This window comes from Saimiri boliviensis, chromosome 1 (assembly GCF_048565385.1).
Source record: "Saimiri boliviensis isolate mSaiBol1 chromosome 1, mSaiBol1.pri, whole genome shotgun sequence".
NCBI classification, from domain to species: Eukaryota; Metazoa; Chordata; class Mammalia; order Primates; family Cebidae; genus Saimiri; species Saimiri boliviensis.
The window spans coordinates 126133274-126150402 of record NC_133449.1 but is presented as its reverse complement, the minus strand read 5'-3'; the positions used below and the strand labels follow the sequence as shown (position 1 = coordinate 126150402).

General features: G+C 48.4%; 1 protein-coding gene across 4 annotated transcripts in view; it reads right to left on the bottom strand.

Annotated features, from left to right (window-relative positions):
* KCNIP3 (potassium voltage-gated channel interacting protein 3) overlaps nucleotides 1–17129 on the bottom strand; it is a 93856-nt gene that overhangs the window by 28533 nt on the left and 48194 nt on the right. Inside the window, exon 1 of one of the 4 annotated variants that reach the window (XM_074403493.1) lies at nucleotides 786–14330. The exons of 2 other annotated variants lie outside the window; for them this stretch is intronic. In XM_074403493.1, the coding sequence (XP_074259594.1) occupies nucleotides 786–996 (211 nt within the window). In that variant the 5' untranslated portion in view covers nucleotides 997–14330. Of the gene's footprint in view, nucleotides 1–785; nucleotides 14331–17129 lie in introns of those variants that run through there. One more of the 4 variants, XM_074403492.1, reaches the window with a different exon arrangement.

Sequence of the window (17129 nt, the reverse complement as noted above, 5' to 3'; positions counted from 1 at the left end):
CTCGGGAAGCACAAGGGGTCGGGGAATTCCCTCTTCTAGCCAAAGGAAGCCATTAGGGACTGTACAGTGCACTCTGCCCCAGTTACTGCACTTTCCCCACAGTCTTCACAACCTGCAGACCAGGAGATTCCTTCCAGTGCCTACCTCACCAGGGCCCTGGGTTTCAAGCACAAAAACTGGGTGGCCATTTGGGCAGACACCAAGCTAGCTGCAGGAGGTTTTTTTCCATACCCCAGTGGTACCTGGAATGCCAGCAAGACAGAACCGTTCACTCCAGAAAGGAGGCTGAAGCCAGAAAGCCAAGTGGCCTGGCTCAGAGGGTCCCACTCCGACAGAGCCCAGCAAGCTAAGATCCACTGGCTTGAAATTCTTGCACTAGCACAGCAGTCTGAGCTCGACCTGGGATGCTCTAGCTTGGTGGGGGGAGGGGCGTCCGCCATTGCTGAGGCTTGAGTAGGTGGTTTTCCCCTTGCAGTATAAACAAAACCGCTGGGAATTTAGAACTGGGTGGAGCCCACCACAGCTCAGCCAGGCCGCTGGGGCCAGACTGCTTCTCCTCTCTGGACAGGGCATCTCTGAAAAAAAGGCAGCAGCCCCAGTCAGGGACTTATAAATAAAACTCCCACCTCCCTGGGACAGAGCACCTGGGGAAAGGGGTGGTTGTGGGCACAGCTTAAGCAGACTTAAAGGTCCCTGCCTGACAGCTCTAAAGAGAGCAGTGGATCTCCCAGCACAGTGTTTAAGCTCTGATAAGGAACAGACTGCCCCTCAAGTGGGTCACTGACCTCCATGTATCCTGGGAGACACTTCCCAGCAGGGGCTGACAGACACCTCATACAGGAGAGCTCTGGCTGGCACCTGGTGGGTGCTACTCTTGGACAAAGGTTCCAGAGGAAGGGACAGGCAACAATCTTTGCATCTTTGCTGTTCTGCAGCCTCTGTTAGTGATACCCAGGCAAACAGGGTCTGGAGTGGACCTCCAGCAAGCTCCAGCATACCTGCAGCAGAGAGGCCTGACTGTTAGAAGGAAAACTAACAAACAGAAATAAATAGTACCAACATCAACAAAAAAGGACATCCAGTCAGAGACTCCATCCAAAGGTCACTGACTTCAAACACCAAAGGTAGATAAATCCACAAAGATGGGGAGAACTCAGTGCAAAAAGTTTGAAAATTCCAAAAACCAAAACGCCTCTTCATCTCCAAAGGATCACAACTCCTCACCAGCAAGGGAACAAAACTGGATGGAGAATGAGTTTGACAAACTGACAGAAGTAGGCTTCAGAAGGTGGGTAATAAACTCTTTCGAGCTAAAGGAGCATGTCCTAACCCAATGCAAGGAAGCTACGAACCTTGAAAAAAGGTTAGATGAATTGCTTGCTAGAATAACCAGTTTAAAGAAGAACATAAATGACCTGACAGAGCTGAAAAATAGCACGAGAACTTTGTGAAGCATATACAAATATCAATAGCTGAATTGATCAAGTGGAAGAAAGGATATCAGAGATTTAATATCAATTCAATAAAATAAAGAAGAAGACAAGATTAGAGAAAGAAGAGTGAAAAGAAATGAACAAACCCTCCAAGAAATATGGGACTATGTGAAAAGACCAAATCTACATTTGATTGATGTACTCTTTCAGGGTAGAATGGAACCAAGTTGGGAAACACTCTTCAGGATATCCCAGGAGAACTTCCCCAACCTAGCAAGGCAGGGCAATATTGAAATTCAGAAAATACAGAGAACACCACAAAGACACTCCTCTAGAAGAGCAACCCCAAGACACATAATTGTCAGATTCACCAAGGTTGAAATGAAGGAAAAAATGTTAAGGGCAGCCAGAGAAGTCCATCAGACTGACAGCAGATCTCTCAGCAGAAACCCTACAAGCCAGAAGAGAGTGGGGGCCAATATTCAATATTCTTAAAGAAAAGGAATTTCAAGCCAGAATTTCATATCCAGCCAAACTAAGCTTCATAAGCCAAAGATAAATAAAATCCTTTACAGACAAGCAAATGCTGAGAGATTTTCTCACCACCAGGCCTGACTTACAAGAGCTCCTGAAGGAAGCACTAAACATGGAAAGGAACAACCAGTACAAGCCACTGCAAAAACATACCAAATTGTAAAGACCATCGACACTATGAAGAAACTGCATCAACTAACAGGCAAAATAACCAGCTAGCATCATAATGACAGGATCAAATTCACATACAACAATATTAACCTAAAGGTAAGTGGGCTAAATGTCCCAATTGAAAGATATAGACTGGCAAATTGGATAAAGAGTCAAGACCCATGGGTGTGCTGAACAGGAGACCCACCTCACATGCCAAGACACACACAGGCTCAAAATAAAGGGATGGAGAAATATTTACCAAGCAAATAGAGGCAAAAAAAGGCAGGAGTTGCAATCCTACTCTCTGATAAAGCAGACTCTAAACCAACAAAGATCAAAAGAGACAAAGAAGGGGATTACCTAACGATAAAGGGATCAATGCAATAAGAAGAGCTAACTATCCTAAATATATATGCACCCAATACAGAAGCATCCAGATGCATAAAGCAAGTTCCTGGAGACCTACAAAAAGACCTGGACTCCCACACAATGATTGCGAGAGACTTTAACACCCCATTGTCAATATTAGACAGAGCAACAAGAAAGAAAATTAACAAGGATAGCCAGGACTTGAACTCAGCTCCAGACCAAGCAGACCTAGTAGATATCTACAGAACTCTCCACCCCAAATCCACAGAATATACATTCTTCTCAGCATCACATCACACTTATTCTAAAATTGACCACATAATTGGAAGTAAAACACTCCTCAGCAAATGCAAAAGAACAGAAATCATAACAAACAGTCTCCCAGACCACAGTGCAATCAAATTAGAACTCAGGATTAAGAAACTCACTCAAAATCACAAACTACATGGAAACTGAACAGCTTGCTCCTGAATGACTACTGGGTAATAGTGAAATGAAGGCAGGAATAAAGATGTTCCCCAGTGAGAACAAAGACACAGCATACCAGAATCTCTGGGACACATTTAAAGCAGTGTGTAGAGGGAAATTTATAGCACTAAAGGCCCACAAGAGAAAGAAGGAAAGCTTTAAAATCGAAACCCTAACGTCAGAATTAAAATAACTAGAGAAGCAAAAGCAAACACATTCAAAAGCTAGCAGAAGACAAGAAATAACTAAGAGCAGAACTGAAGAAGACGGAGATATGGAAAACTCTTCGGAAAAATAAATCCATGAATCATGGAGCTGATTTTTTTTAAAGGATCGACAAAACATATAGACTGCTAGCCAAACTAATAAAGGAGAAAAGAGAGAAGAATTAAGTAGACACACACAAAAAAATGATAAAGGGGATGTCACCACCGATCCCACAGAAATATGAACTACCATCACAGAATACTATAAAAACCTCTATGCAAATGAACTAGAAAATCTAGAAGAAATGGATAAATTCCTCGACATATATAACCTCCCAAGACTAAATCAGGAAGAAGTCAAATCCCTGAACAGACCAACAACAAGTTCTGAAATTGAGGCAGTAATTAACAGCCTAACAACTAGAAAAAAATCCAGCACCAGGCAGATTCACAGCTGAATTCTACCAGAAGTACAAAGAGGAGCTGGTACCATTCTTTCTGAAACTATTCCAAACAACAGAAAAAGAGGGAACCTTCCCTAACTTATTTTATGAGGCCAGCATCATCCTGATACCAAAATCTGGCAGAGACAAAACAAAAAAAGAAAATTTCAGGTCAATATGTCTGATATACATCAATGCGAAAATCCTCAATAAAATACTGGCAAACTGAATCAAGCAGCACATCAAAAAGCTTATCCACCACGATCAAGTCAGCTTCATCCCCGAGATGCGAGGCTGGTTCAACATACACAAATCAATAAATGTAATCCATCACATAAATAGAGCCAATGACAAAAACCACATGATTATATCTCAATAGATGCAGAAAAGGCCTTTGACAAAATTCAACAGCCGTTCGTGCTAAACACTCTCAATAAACTAGGTATTGTTAGACTGTATCTCAAAATAATCAGAGATATTTATGACAAACTCATAGCCAATATCACAATGAATGGGCAAAACCTGGACGCATTCCTTTTGAAAACCAGCATAAGACAAGGATGCCCTCCCTCCCCACTCCTATTCAACATAGTATTGGAAGTTCTAGCCAGGGCAATCAGGCAAGAGAAAGAAAAAAAGGGCATTCCATTAGGAAAAGAAGAAATCAAATTGTCTCTGTTTGCAGATGACATGATTGTATATTTAGAAAACCCAATCATCTCAGCCCAAAATCTCCTTAAGCTGATAAACAACTTCAGCAAAGTCTCAGGATACACAATCAATGTGTAAAAATCACAAGCATTCCTATACACCAATAACAGAGAGCCAAATAATGAGTAAACTCCCATTCACAATTGCTACAAAGAGAATAAAATACCTAGGAATACAACTTACAAGGGATGTGAAGGATCTCTTCAAGGAGAACTACAAACCATTGCTCAAGGAAATAAGAGGACCCAAACAAATGGAAAAACATCCCATGCTCATAGATAGGAGAAATCAACATCATGAAAATGGCCATTCTGCCTAAAGTAATTTACAGATTAAATGCTATCCCCATCAAGCTACCATTGACTTTCTTCACAGAATTGGAAAAAACTACTTTAAATTTCCTATGGAACCAAAAAAGAGCCCACATAGCCAAGATAATCCTAAGCAAAAAGAACAAAGCTGGAGGCATCATGCTACCTGACTTCAAACTATATTACAAGGCTACAGTAACAAAAACAGCATGGTACTGGTACCAAAACAGTTATCTAGACCAATGGAACAAACAGAGACCTCAAAAATAATAACACACATCTACAACCATCTGATCTTTGGCAAACCTGAAAGGAACAAGCAAAGAGGAAAGGATTCCCTATTTAATAAATGGTGTTGGGAAAACTGGTTAGCCATAAGCAGAAAGCTGAAACTGGATCCCTTCCTTATACCTTATACAAAAATTAACTCAAGATGGATTAAAGACTTTAATGTAAGACCTAAAACCATGAAAACCCTAGAAGAAAACCTAGGCAATACCATTCAGGACACGGGCATGAGCAAAGACTTCATGACTAAAACTCCAAAAGCAATGGCAACAAAAGCCAAAATTGACAAATGGTATCTAACTAAACTAAAGAGTTTCTGTACAGGAAAAGAAACTATCATCAGAGTGAACAGGCAACCTACAAAATGGGAGAAAATTTTTGCAATGTATCCATCTGACAAAGGGCTAATATCCAGAATCTACAAAGTACTTAAATGAATTTACAAGAAAAAAACAAACCACCCCATCAAAAAAGTGGGTAAAGGATATGAACAGAGACATTTCAAAAGAAGACATTTATGCAGCCAATAAATATATGAAAAAAAGCTCATCATCACTGGTTATTAGAGAAATGCAAATCAAACCCACAATAAAATAACATCTCACACCAGTTGGAATGGTGATCATTAAAAAGGAAATAACACATGCTGGAGAGGATGTAGAGAAATAGGAACGCTTTTACACTGTTGGTGGGAGTGTAAGTAGATTGTGGAAGACAATGTGGCAATTCCTCAAGGATCTAGAACTAGAAATATCATTTGACCCAGCAATACCATTACTGGGTATACACCCAAAGGATTATCAATCATTCTACTATAAAGACACATGCACACATATATTTATTGCAGCACTGTTTACAATAGCAAAGACTTGGAACCAACCCAAATGCCCATCAATGATAGACTAGATAAAGAAAATGTGGAACATATACACATGCTATGCAGCCATAAAAAGATGAGTTCACGTCCTTTGCCAGGACATAGAGGAAGCTGGAAACCATCATTCTCAGCAAACCAAACAGAAAGAACAAAACCAAATACCATATGTTCTCACTCATAAGTGGGAGTTGGACAATGAGAATACATGGACACTGGGGCCTGTTGGGGGTTGGGGGTAGCATTAGGAATGATACCTAATGTAGATAACGGGTAGATGGGTGCAGCAAATCACCATGGCACGTGTATACCTATGTAACAAACTTGTACATTCTGCACATGTACCCCAGAACTTAAGGTATAATAAAAGAAAGAAAGAAAAAACAAAGAAAAAGAAAGAAAGAAAGAAAGAATTAATTTAGTCACTACTGTAACAGTATTAAGAGGCGGGACCTGTAAGAAGTGTTTGGGTCATGATAACACCATTATCACAGGAGTGGGTTTGCCCTCTCCTACTTTTTCTCTCTCTCTTCTTCTGCCATGGAATCATGATGCAGTACGAAGGCCCTTGCCAGATGCTGAGCCCTCGATCTTGGACTTCCCAGACTCCGGAACTGTGAGCCAATACATTTCTGTTCATTATAAATTACCCTGTTTGTGGTATTCTGCACAAAACAGCCTAAGACAGAAAACTGGTACTGAGAATAGGGTGTTGTTATAGCAAATACTTGAAAACATAAAAGTGGTTTTGGAACTGGGTAGTGGGTAAAGGCCGGAAGAATCTGGAGGAGCAGACTGAAAAAATGCCTGTCACCATGAACAGAACATTAAGGGCTCAGAAGAAGAGAAGAGATGTAGAAAAAGTCTGACACTTCCTGGAGATTAATTAGTGGCTGTGATCAGAATGTTGGCAGAAATACGGGGTGATGAGGTCTCGGAGGGAATTGAGGAATAAGGTATTGGAAACTGGAGGAAAGCCCATCCTTATAATGACAAGGAACTTGGCTGAATTGTGTCCACACCCAGTGGCTTTATGAAAGGCAGGTTTGTTTTGTTTTGTTTTGTTGTTGTTGTTGTTGTTTTTTAAATAGACAGAGTCTCACACTGTTGCCTGGGCTGGAGTATGGAAGGCAAAATTTAAGAGTGATGAACCGGGATACCCGCAGAAGAAAATTCTAAGCAAAATATTGAAGGTACTGTGTGGCTTCTTTCAATATCATAGAGTAAAATGAAAGAAGAAGGAAACGACTTAAAGACAGAACTTATCAGAAAGGCATTTAAGGATCTTCCACGTTGCCCCTCTCATCACAGGCCCAGAGCTCTAGAAGGGCAGAATGGTTTTAGCGGATGGGACCGGGGCCCCTCCAAGGGCCTGCTGCCCAGGACTGGCTTTGGGACTCTGCTCCTCACATTCCACTGCAGTGCTCCTTAGCTGCCCCAGCTGTGGCTTAAGTGGGCCTGGGTGTGGCTCAGGCCATGGCTCCAGAGGGCGCAAGCAGTTAGCTGTGGCAGCATCCACGTGGTACTGATTCTACAGGCACACAGAGTTGAAGAGCAGTAGAGGCATGGCTACCTCTGCCTGGGTTTCAACGGCTGGATCAGACAGCATGGGGGCCCAGCCAGAGACCTGCCACAGGGCAGAGCTACTCCAGAGAGTACCTGCTAGGGCAATGCCTCATGGAGCAACAGGGGCCCAGCAAAGACATGTGGGCGGGGCTGCCCAGGGCCCCAGTGTGTCCAGGAGATGGGACATGGAGATAAGGAACATTTTTGCTGAGTCTTAAGATTTAATGTTGCTCTCCATGGTGGGTTTTGGACATACTTGGGACCAGTTACTCCTTTTTTTCTTGCCTGTTTCTCCCTGAATGGAAATGTCTGTCCCACAACTGTCTCACCATTGTATTCTGGAAGCATTAACCTGTTTAATTTCACATGCTCACAGCTGAAGAGGAATTTGCCTCAGGATGAATCAGGCCTGAGTCTTACCCATATCTGACTTAGATGAGACTCTGGGCTTTTGAGTTGCTGCTGAAAGGAGCTAAGACCTTTGGGGATATTGGGATGGAATTAATATATTTTGTTTGTGAGACGGACATGAATTTTGCGGGGGTGGGCAGGGCAGAATGCTAGAATATTTGTGTCATCTCCAAAACTCATGTTGAAATTCAGGTGCCACTGCAACATTATGAAGAGATGACCTTTTTTAAAAAAAGTTTTTTGTTTGGTTTTTGAGGGGGGTCTCACTGTGTTGCCCAGGCACGTCTCTAACTCCTGAGCTCAAGTGATCCTCCTAACTCAGCCTCCCAAGTAGCTAGGACTACAGGTTGCATACCATTATGCTTGGCAAGAGGTGGGACCTTTAAGAAACATTGAGCTTACAAGGGCTCTGCCCTCATGAATGAACTAATGGCCTTTATTGCAGAAGTGGGTGTGTTACCGTGGGAGTGGGTTTGTCCCTCTTATTCTCTCTTGCTCCCTGTGCCCTTCAGCCATGTGATGCTTTCCACCATGTTATGATACAGCTGGCCCTTGCCAGATGTCGGCCCCCCAATCTCATACTTTCCAGCCTCCAGAACTGTAAGCCAATGCATTTCTGTACAATACCAATTACCCACTCTCTGGTTTTCTGTTATAGTAGCAGAAAACAGACTAAGACACCATTGATAGCCAGAGGGTCTGCAACCAAGTTTGAATTCCTCTATCCAACAAGAATTTTGCCAAAGGAGGAAAAGCATGAGGCCTTTTTGATGTTTAAAAGTTGTACAGCAGCCTGACAGATTTAAGCTGGGCTTTCTTCCCAGTGTGTAAAAGTCTCAGTCAGGTCCTGTCCTGCACTCCATGAAGTTCTCCCTGTGCAAAAGCTCAGCAAAGTGGCTCCAAATCTTTAATTCACTGAGATAAAATGTACCAGGTACTGGGCAAGGGGCACTTTTTGACCACCCCAGTGGGTGAATCCTGTGAAACCTCTCCAGGCTGTACCAGTCCCTCTGCAAAGCCTCCTGTAGGCCTCCTACAGCTTGTCACATAGGGGAGAAAGCAGAAGCAATGGAAGATTCTCTAAAAATCTCTCGAGCCTATGCCCCCTGCCCGCCGTCACCCATCCTTTTCCACTTTGCAGCAAAACTCCGAAGAGGTGCCATGCTCCCTGGCTCCCGTCCCTCCTGAACACACTCCATGCAGATGCCCTCCACACCAGGATTCCCAAGAGCTGCTGATCAAGGTCCCCTTGGTGCACTGCAGCACATTCATGCCCCTGTGTGACACGGTGCCTGGCCAGTGCCTGACACACACAGAAGCCAGGGGTGGGCACAGCTGGTGCAGAAAACAGCCAACCAGCTCCAGCTCCAGCCACAGGGCACCAGGCTGGGTTGTGATTGGATCTGGTATTTCCAAAAGTACCCATGTAGTCACCAAGGGGAATACTCATGACCTTCCTGACAAGATACTATATTTCAATGCCATTCATTAATTTACTGATGGGAAGCCCTGGAATTCCTTCAGTCCTGTAGCCACTGAGGGCCTTGGTATGGCCCTACACTAGTGACTTCACGTCATACCCTCCTTACTGACCGTGCACTGGGCAGGAAGGTTGCCTAATCCACATAAGGCCTGTGGGGACCAGGGGAGAAAGCAGCCCTAACCACTGCCCCAGGGGCCTGGCCTCTAGAGTACCCTGAGCTCCCGAGAGGCACAGCTGGGCCTGGAATTGCCCACTGGTACCTTTGACTGACAGTCAACGAGGGCTTGGGGAAGAGGGAAGCAGAGCATCCAGCACACCATGAAACGGGGCTTCCTACCCCTGCCCTGGGCTGGGGATCTCAGCCTTCACTTAGTCTCTGCTGCTTAGGTCACTCCTAAACCCTAGGGTTCCACGGAAGGTCCGGGGACTGCCATGGGGTAAGGGGAGGCCTCTGGGGAAAGACTCACTTTTGAATCTAAGCTGAGCTGTCTCTTTCACCCATCAGGGGGCACTGGACTTGTAAGACTTCATTGGAGAGTCTGGCGAGACTGCTGTGATGCCACCACCTGTGTCTAGGTATATGACAGTGGAGCCGCTGACCTGGGGAAGAAGGGGCCTTGCCCAGGTTCCCAGTCTAGAGCAACATCAGGCGTCCAGCTGCAGCCCACCCTGTCTCCTGCAGAGGTCACCCGTGCCAGTGAGCCTGGCCCAGCAGTCCCCAGGCCAACAGCCTCTGGGCTCCCGATCCTACAGGGCATGGGATGAAGGACGCAACACAAAACATGATGAAGTGTGGGCCACCTGCATCTTCCCGTCCTACTAACTCATGTGGCTGTGGGGAATGTGGCCTGGGACATTCTGGCCAGAAGTAAGGTAAATGTACACTTTCCAAGTGCTTCCTCTGTGCCAGGTGCTGCCTTACAAGCTCTGTGCACACTCACACATGCAGTCTCCACAGCAGCCCGGGGCCGGGGCTCCTCTCACTGTGGACTTGGACCAGGGCAGCTGCATCCACTTTGGGCTCCTGACACCTGTCCTGTAAGAGGCTAGGACTCACACGGCTGTCTCCAGTGGTCCCTGAGGCCCTGCAGTTGGAGCTGCATTCAGAGCAGGGATGCTGGTGTTTGGTCTTGGCTCTGCCTCTCCCTGACCCTCAGTCTCCTCCTCAATAAAACAGGCCTGATGAGGACAAGATTAAGATATGCACAAAGTGCCCCCAAAGAAAGAGCACTCTCTAGAGGTTGGCTCCTGTCATTATCATCAGCATCCCAGATCTGGAAAGCCTGCCCAAGGAGCTGCAGGAGTGCTGAGGGACTGGCAGTTTACAAAGGGCAGTGGGCCCAGCCAGAGAAAAGTGCACACAGAACACTCACAGCACCGCTACTGACCTCAGTAAAGGTGTGAGAGGGTGTTGGGGGGAAGGAGAGCAAGGTAACAAGCAGGAAGGATCACAATAGGCCCTTGGGCCTGTTCCGAGCCAAGAGGTGGCTGGGACCTAGCAGGCCTCAAGGTCACCTTTGCAAGACCAGGCCCCTGGCAGTCTCCTTGACCCTGCAGTTAGAGGCGCATTCATGGCAGGTGCACAGAGGGCATGTGCAGAGCATTTGGAGCCACTTTCCCGGAGGGAGTCAGTAAGGGCAGTGGGCCAGACCCTGCACATCCCGGCTCTAGGCATTCTCTTCCCCATCCCACCCCATACCTCTGGCTTTCCCCAGGCCCACAACCCAGGCTCCCTGCCTCCACCCGAGCCAGACGGACCCTCCCTGCAGAGGGTACCTTCCTGGGGCTACTCTAAAGGGAGGGCCAAGACTCTGTGTTACCTGTGCTCCTGGTGGCCTCACCGTGCCTGGTATTCAATGCATGTTCAGTAAGTGTGTGCTATGGTGGCATATAATTTACATTTACTGAACACCCGCTGCTTGCCAGGCAGTGCTGGGGATACTGTGAGGCCCTAAGTGTAGAGACACATGCCCCTGCTGCTCTGAGAGAGCCACAGCAGGGCGGGACAGGAACACAGAAAATCTGAGGGCAGTGGCATTAACACAACCTGAGGGGGCAGGGAGAGGGCAGGGTCTGGGGGAGTTCCCAGGGGAGATGGTGCCTCTGCTCCCCACCCCTCACTTACAGGTGAGGAAACCATTCAGACAGAAGTGACTTGCCCATGGGAAGCGGCGCGCCCAGGCCTCGGCCAGCGTTCCTTCTAGAACGGTGTCCACCTTGGCGCTACTGACATGGGGTCAGATACTCTCTGTGCTGGGGCCCTTCTGTGTGCTGTGGGATGGTGAGCAGCACCCCTGGACTTTACCCCCAGATGCCAGTAGCACCTTCTCAGCTGTGACAACCAAAAATGTCTCTCGGCATTGCCAAACGTCCCCGTGGGGTAAAACTGCCTTGGTTGAGAGTCGTGTGGAAATCTGAGCTGAGCTAAAAGCAGCAGCAGGCAAAGCCTCGTGCCCCAGATGTGGTCACAAAGCTGTGCGTCAGGGCTGCATCAACGTCGAGACAGCGCCCAGGCTTGCTTGCCCACACCCACTTCTGCTCGCCTTTCCCATTTGAATTTCTGAGATCTGAGTTCCTTTTTCAACTTTTCCAAAGTTTTTTTGGCTCAGCACTTCCCCCCTGGAAAGTGGATACTGGGAGGTATTATTATCCCCATTCTACAGATGAGGAAGGTGAGGCTCATGGAGGTTAAACATACAGAAGTCACCCAGAAAGCAGGTGGCCAAACTGGCTGGAACACAGGGGAGCCCAATGTGCTAGATCAGGCAGGACCAATTGGATCTGATCCCAGAAGGCTCTTCATGGAAGAGCTGAGCTGGACCACATGGCCGCATCCAGCGAGGGGCCTGGTGTCAGCTGCTCTTCCGCTGGGATCAGTTCTGTGCGGAGTGCTGTGGGAGACCCCCACCCAGGTCCTCAACATGGAAAGCATCGCTTCCTCTTCCTGGGACTCGTAGCCTTGGCTCCTGAACAATCTTGGCAACTCACTCACTTTGTGCATAGGGCTCAATCCTCCCACTAGGAGACACCCCTGCCCCAGCCAGAATCCAATCCTGCCCAGCTGGGAGGCCCTTACAGCCCCCACCCCAACACACACTCTCAGTGTTTGCTAACTAACCCACATGGCTAATGGTGGGACTGCAGGCATTGGGACAGAGTGCCAGGTTTAGGGGTCAGATGCCTGGGAACCCCCAAATCACTGAAGCAACAACCTGACAGGCTGCACACCTTCTTCAGCCACAGACGTGAGGCCGCCTGCAGGACGACCAGGCTGTGATCAGCTCCATATAGGAAAGCATCCAGCCTTCCTGTCTCCCTCTTGGATATGTCTGGCCAGCAGTTTTGAAGACTGGCAGAGGCCTGGCATCATCAGTGGGTCAGGGCCCTGGCAGGCCCCCTGGCCAACTCCTAACTGGCAACAGGATGTCCCTGAACTGGAAGCCAGGGGAGGGAGGGCTGGAGAGGAAGGATGTTCGGGGGGCATGGGGACTTCAGGAGGGGCTGCTAAGTCCAGTACTGGGTCTCGTTCTCAGGTGACCTAGATCTTGGATGTTTGGGGACCCCGGGGCTACTCCCTCCTCCCCTTGCCACCCCTCCCCCCAGCCTCCAGGACACAGCTCTCCTGTTCTTTCTCCCTGACCTGTTAACAAATGTTGAGGGTCCTGGGGTTGACCCCTTGAATCTAGTCCCCTTTCTGGCCTATCCACTTCTTTTGTTTGTCTGTTTGTTTTAAGATAGTCTCGCCCTGTTGCCCAGGCTGGAGTGCAGTGGTGCAATCTTGGCTCACTGCAATCCAGGTTGTAGTGATTTTCCTGCCTCAGCCTCCCAAGTTGCTGAAATTACAGGTGCCCACCACCATGCCTGGCTAATTTTTGTATTTTTAGTAGAGACAGGGTTTCACCATGTTGGTCAGGCTGGTCTTGAACTCCTGACCTCAAGTGATCCACTCACCTCCCAAAGTGCTGGGATTAGAGGCATGAGCCACCATGCCCGGCTTGTCCTATTCACTTCTCTGGTGACTTTCCCAGTCTCACAGTGCTATATCCCCACATTTGCCAGTGGCCTGTGAACTCTTTCTCAGCCAGACCACTCCCATGAATTCCTGACACACATACCCTACCACCTCCTTCACGGCTCCACTTAGATTTTTTTTTTTTGGTAGAGGCAAAGTCTTGCTATGTTGACAAGATTGGTCTGGAACTCCTGACTTCCTGTGACCCTCCCACTTCAGCCTCCCAAAGTGCTGGGATTATAGGCATGAGCCACCGCGCTCGGCCTGCACCTGGATTCTTTATTAGACAATGTGTGAGGCAGAATAATGGCTTCCCAGGTCTGTCCACACTCAAGTCCTTGGAAACTGTAAATGTTTGGTCACATGGCGAAGAGGTATTAAGGTTGCAGATAAAATGAAGGTTGCTATTCAGCAAATCTTAAAACAGGAAATTTTTTCTGGGTTATCTGAAGGATAACCCAGAGAAACTTTTACTGTCACAGAAACTGACAGTAAAGCCCACGCTGAGGTGGGCTCAGTGTAACACATAAGTCCTTAAAAATGGAAAAGAGAATCAGAAGAGAGAACCAGAGAGGTGGCAGTGCAAGAAGGACAAGGTGTGAGAAGGATTACGCTGTCTTTGAAGACGGAGGAAGGATTATGAGCCAAGGAGAGGTGTCTAGAAGCTGGAGAAAGGAGAGTGGATCCTCCCTGGGCGTGCCCAGAAGGAGGGAAGCCCTGCCACCACTTGCTTGATCTTGGTCCAGGGAGGTCCCTGCAGGCCTTTGAGCCACAGAGCTATACAATAGTAAATGTGCGTTGGTTTCAACATGACATCTGTGAGAATTTGTCACAGCAGTGATTAAAAAAATTAAGACATCCCAAACTTACCAGGTCCAAATGGAGCTGCTGACCTTCCCACAAACCTGCACCTGCCCCAGTCTTCCCCATCTCAATAAATGGCCCCTGCACCTTCCAGGTGCTGAGGCCAACCTTCCAGATTCCTCCCTTCCTCTCATGCCCCACTGTAAACCAACAGCTCTCCCTGGGAAATGTATCTGGAACCAAACTTCCCCCCACCCCACTGCTGTCTCCCTCCTGAATGGCTGCAAATGCCTCTCATAGGATCTGCTTCCCCTAGTGCCTCACACCCCAAGTCTGCTCTCAACACAGCAGCCAGTGGGACCCTGCTGAAATGCAAAGCCACTTCATTCCTCTGCTCAGAATCTTCCAATGGCTCCAAGTTTCTCTGACAGTAAAAGCCAACCTTCTTGCAGAAGTCCACCCCTGGCCAGCACACCTGGAGCTGGGGAAGAGAGAAGCCACTGGGCCCGAGTGCAGACTTTCGGAGCCCACAGATTTGGGGTAGGGGCCTGCAGATGCACGTTTCTACTGAGCTCCCCGGGGCTGCTGCTGCTGCTGACTCAGAGCACATGTTGAGAGCCCCCATCTTTGAAGGCCTTGCGCCTGAGCTCCCAACTCTGGCTTCAGAATTCACTCAACTTGATGACAGTGAACACTGCTCAGGAACAGTGGCTGCAGTGACTCCCCGATGAAGTCACCCAGAGAAAGGGACTGATGGGGGACCCAGGTCAGACAGTCTCCCAAGAAACTCCTAAAAATCCAATTGCCTGGGTTCCACCCTGAGATTTAGGGTTCAGTACCCTAGGGTGAGCACGGCAGGTTTTTTTCTTTTTTTTTTTTTTTAAGTTCCTAGATGATTCTGATGAAAATGTGCAGCATGGTAGAGGCTGGCCCACCACCTCCATTGCCATTGCTCCTCACTCACACAGCTCTACCCACTTACCCTGATGACACGGAACACATCCCACCTCCAGCCTCTATGCTCTCAGCAGCGGCCCCCACCCCTGCTGCTCTGGGCCCCCTGCTCTGTGCCCATCCAGGCACTAGCTCTCACAGGACCTGGCCTCAGGCTCGCCGGCAGGGGCTGGGGCACAGGGGACAGGAGAAGGCTCCAGTTCTCCCTCTTGGTCAGCGGGTTCCCTCATGAATTTAACAAATCCTCCCTGGTGCCAGGCACTGTTCTAGGCACAGGATGCTAATGTGAGCAGGACAAAGTCCCTGTCCTCATGCAGCCCGCAGCTGGTAGAGAGAGACCACAAACCAATGATAAACAGAGATACCCAGTATCTTAAGGGAGCGACAAGGCTGTGGGGAAAAATCAAACGTGTAAGGGAGTCTTGGCTCCCACAGGGAATGTGCTAGGAGCCCGGAACCAGAGAGGGACAGAGGACCTTTCTGTCACCAGCATATCAGGGATGCTGCCTGCCAGGGCCCACAAACACCCTCTACCAGCAAGGCTCCATGGAGAGCCACAGGGGTGAGCCTTAGAACTCTTTGGGAACAGACCCCCTTGAGAACCGTATTTCAGCACCCCAGAAAGAAACACCAAACATGCTATCTGGCCCGTAATTTCAGGGGCTTTATGGACCTTCAGGGCTGGGACCTGCTGGGCAGGCACCACAGCCCTTCAGATGCAGACCCCAATCCCAGCCCAGCCCCACAGGTTCCAGGTCCCAAAGCCAAGATGAGATCCCCTTGATGGGCCTCAGGGCTGTCCCAGCAGCTCCAGGCTCCTATACCCTTGCTGTGGTGAGGCTTGTGGATGGCAGGCAGCTTCTTCATCTCTGATATTCTGTAGGTCACCAGGAAAGGAGAAATCCTAATTAAGCAGACAGGGTGATGATTTCCTTTCTGCCACCTGGAGCCTGTCACACTGAGGTTGGCTTGGCCACCAGCCAGGCCCAGGCCCACTGATTTGCTCTGGTGGGCAGGACAGCCATGCCACCACCCTGGGCTCAGCCCCCTTGCCCATGGATCAAGGGGTGAGCTTCCTGTTCTATTACTGCTCAGGAAAAGTGATGGTGGTGACTCCCCCATGAAGTCACCCAGGGAAAGAGACTGATGGGGGACCAAGGGCAGAGAGGAAGACTTTTTGACTGCTGCATGTATTTCTAGAAGGCTGCATCCCCAGAACCCGGATCCATTAGTTCCTAACAATCCCCAGGGCACCATAACTCTGGTGTATTACAGATGAGAACCACGGAGGCTCAGAGAGGACAAGAGACCCCTCTGATCGCACATGTGTGCATAGTCTTAGAGTGGAGCTGGGGCAACAGCCCCCTTCTGGCCCCCAGTGGCGGCTCACATTCAGGCTGGTGGGACAGCCTGGGCTCCTCATAGCTCATCTGACAGTTCCTTAGACACTGCCTGGCCAATGGGAGTTTCCAGGCTCTGGGATAGCTGACACCATTCCCCGTCAATAGAACATCTGGAACTCACCATGTCCTCTCTCTGATGAGGGTGGCGGTGGGGGTAGGGGGGCTGTCTGAGTAAGAGAATGGCTGCAACCATGAATCAGTGCTGTTACTGTATCACTCACATACTCATTGCTAGTATCCCTGATAAGCCCGGCTCACAAAGCCTGCACATTTATTAACCATGCAAGCCTCACTGACTGGTTGGAGCCTGCCACAGCCCTTGGGGACTGGAATTCTTATCAGCCCCACTCTATATAGATGGTGAACTGAGGCTCAGATGGTTTAAGGGATTTTTACAGCCAGTTTATGAAGGTGACAGGATCCCAGCACAGGCCTGGCTGACTCTGAGGCTATGAGCGCCCCCAACTGCATGAAGGCCCCAGAACTCCAGGGGCACGACTGGGCACGTATACCAGAAAAGGGAGACCCATGAGAGCCTGAATGGGGTTTTTGACAGGTAGCATAAAGCATCTGTCGTCTTGCAAAGAAATCCCTCCTCAGAAATCACAAAGGCAAACTTTGCACTGCCAGTGACTGTGGGCCAGCCGGCTGCTAGGAAGGCTGACGTATGAAGTGAAGTGAGGCTGGCTGGTGCTCCTGGCCACTG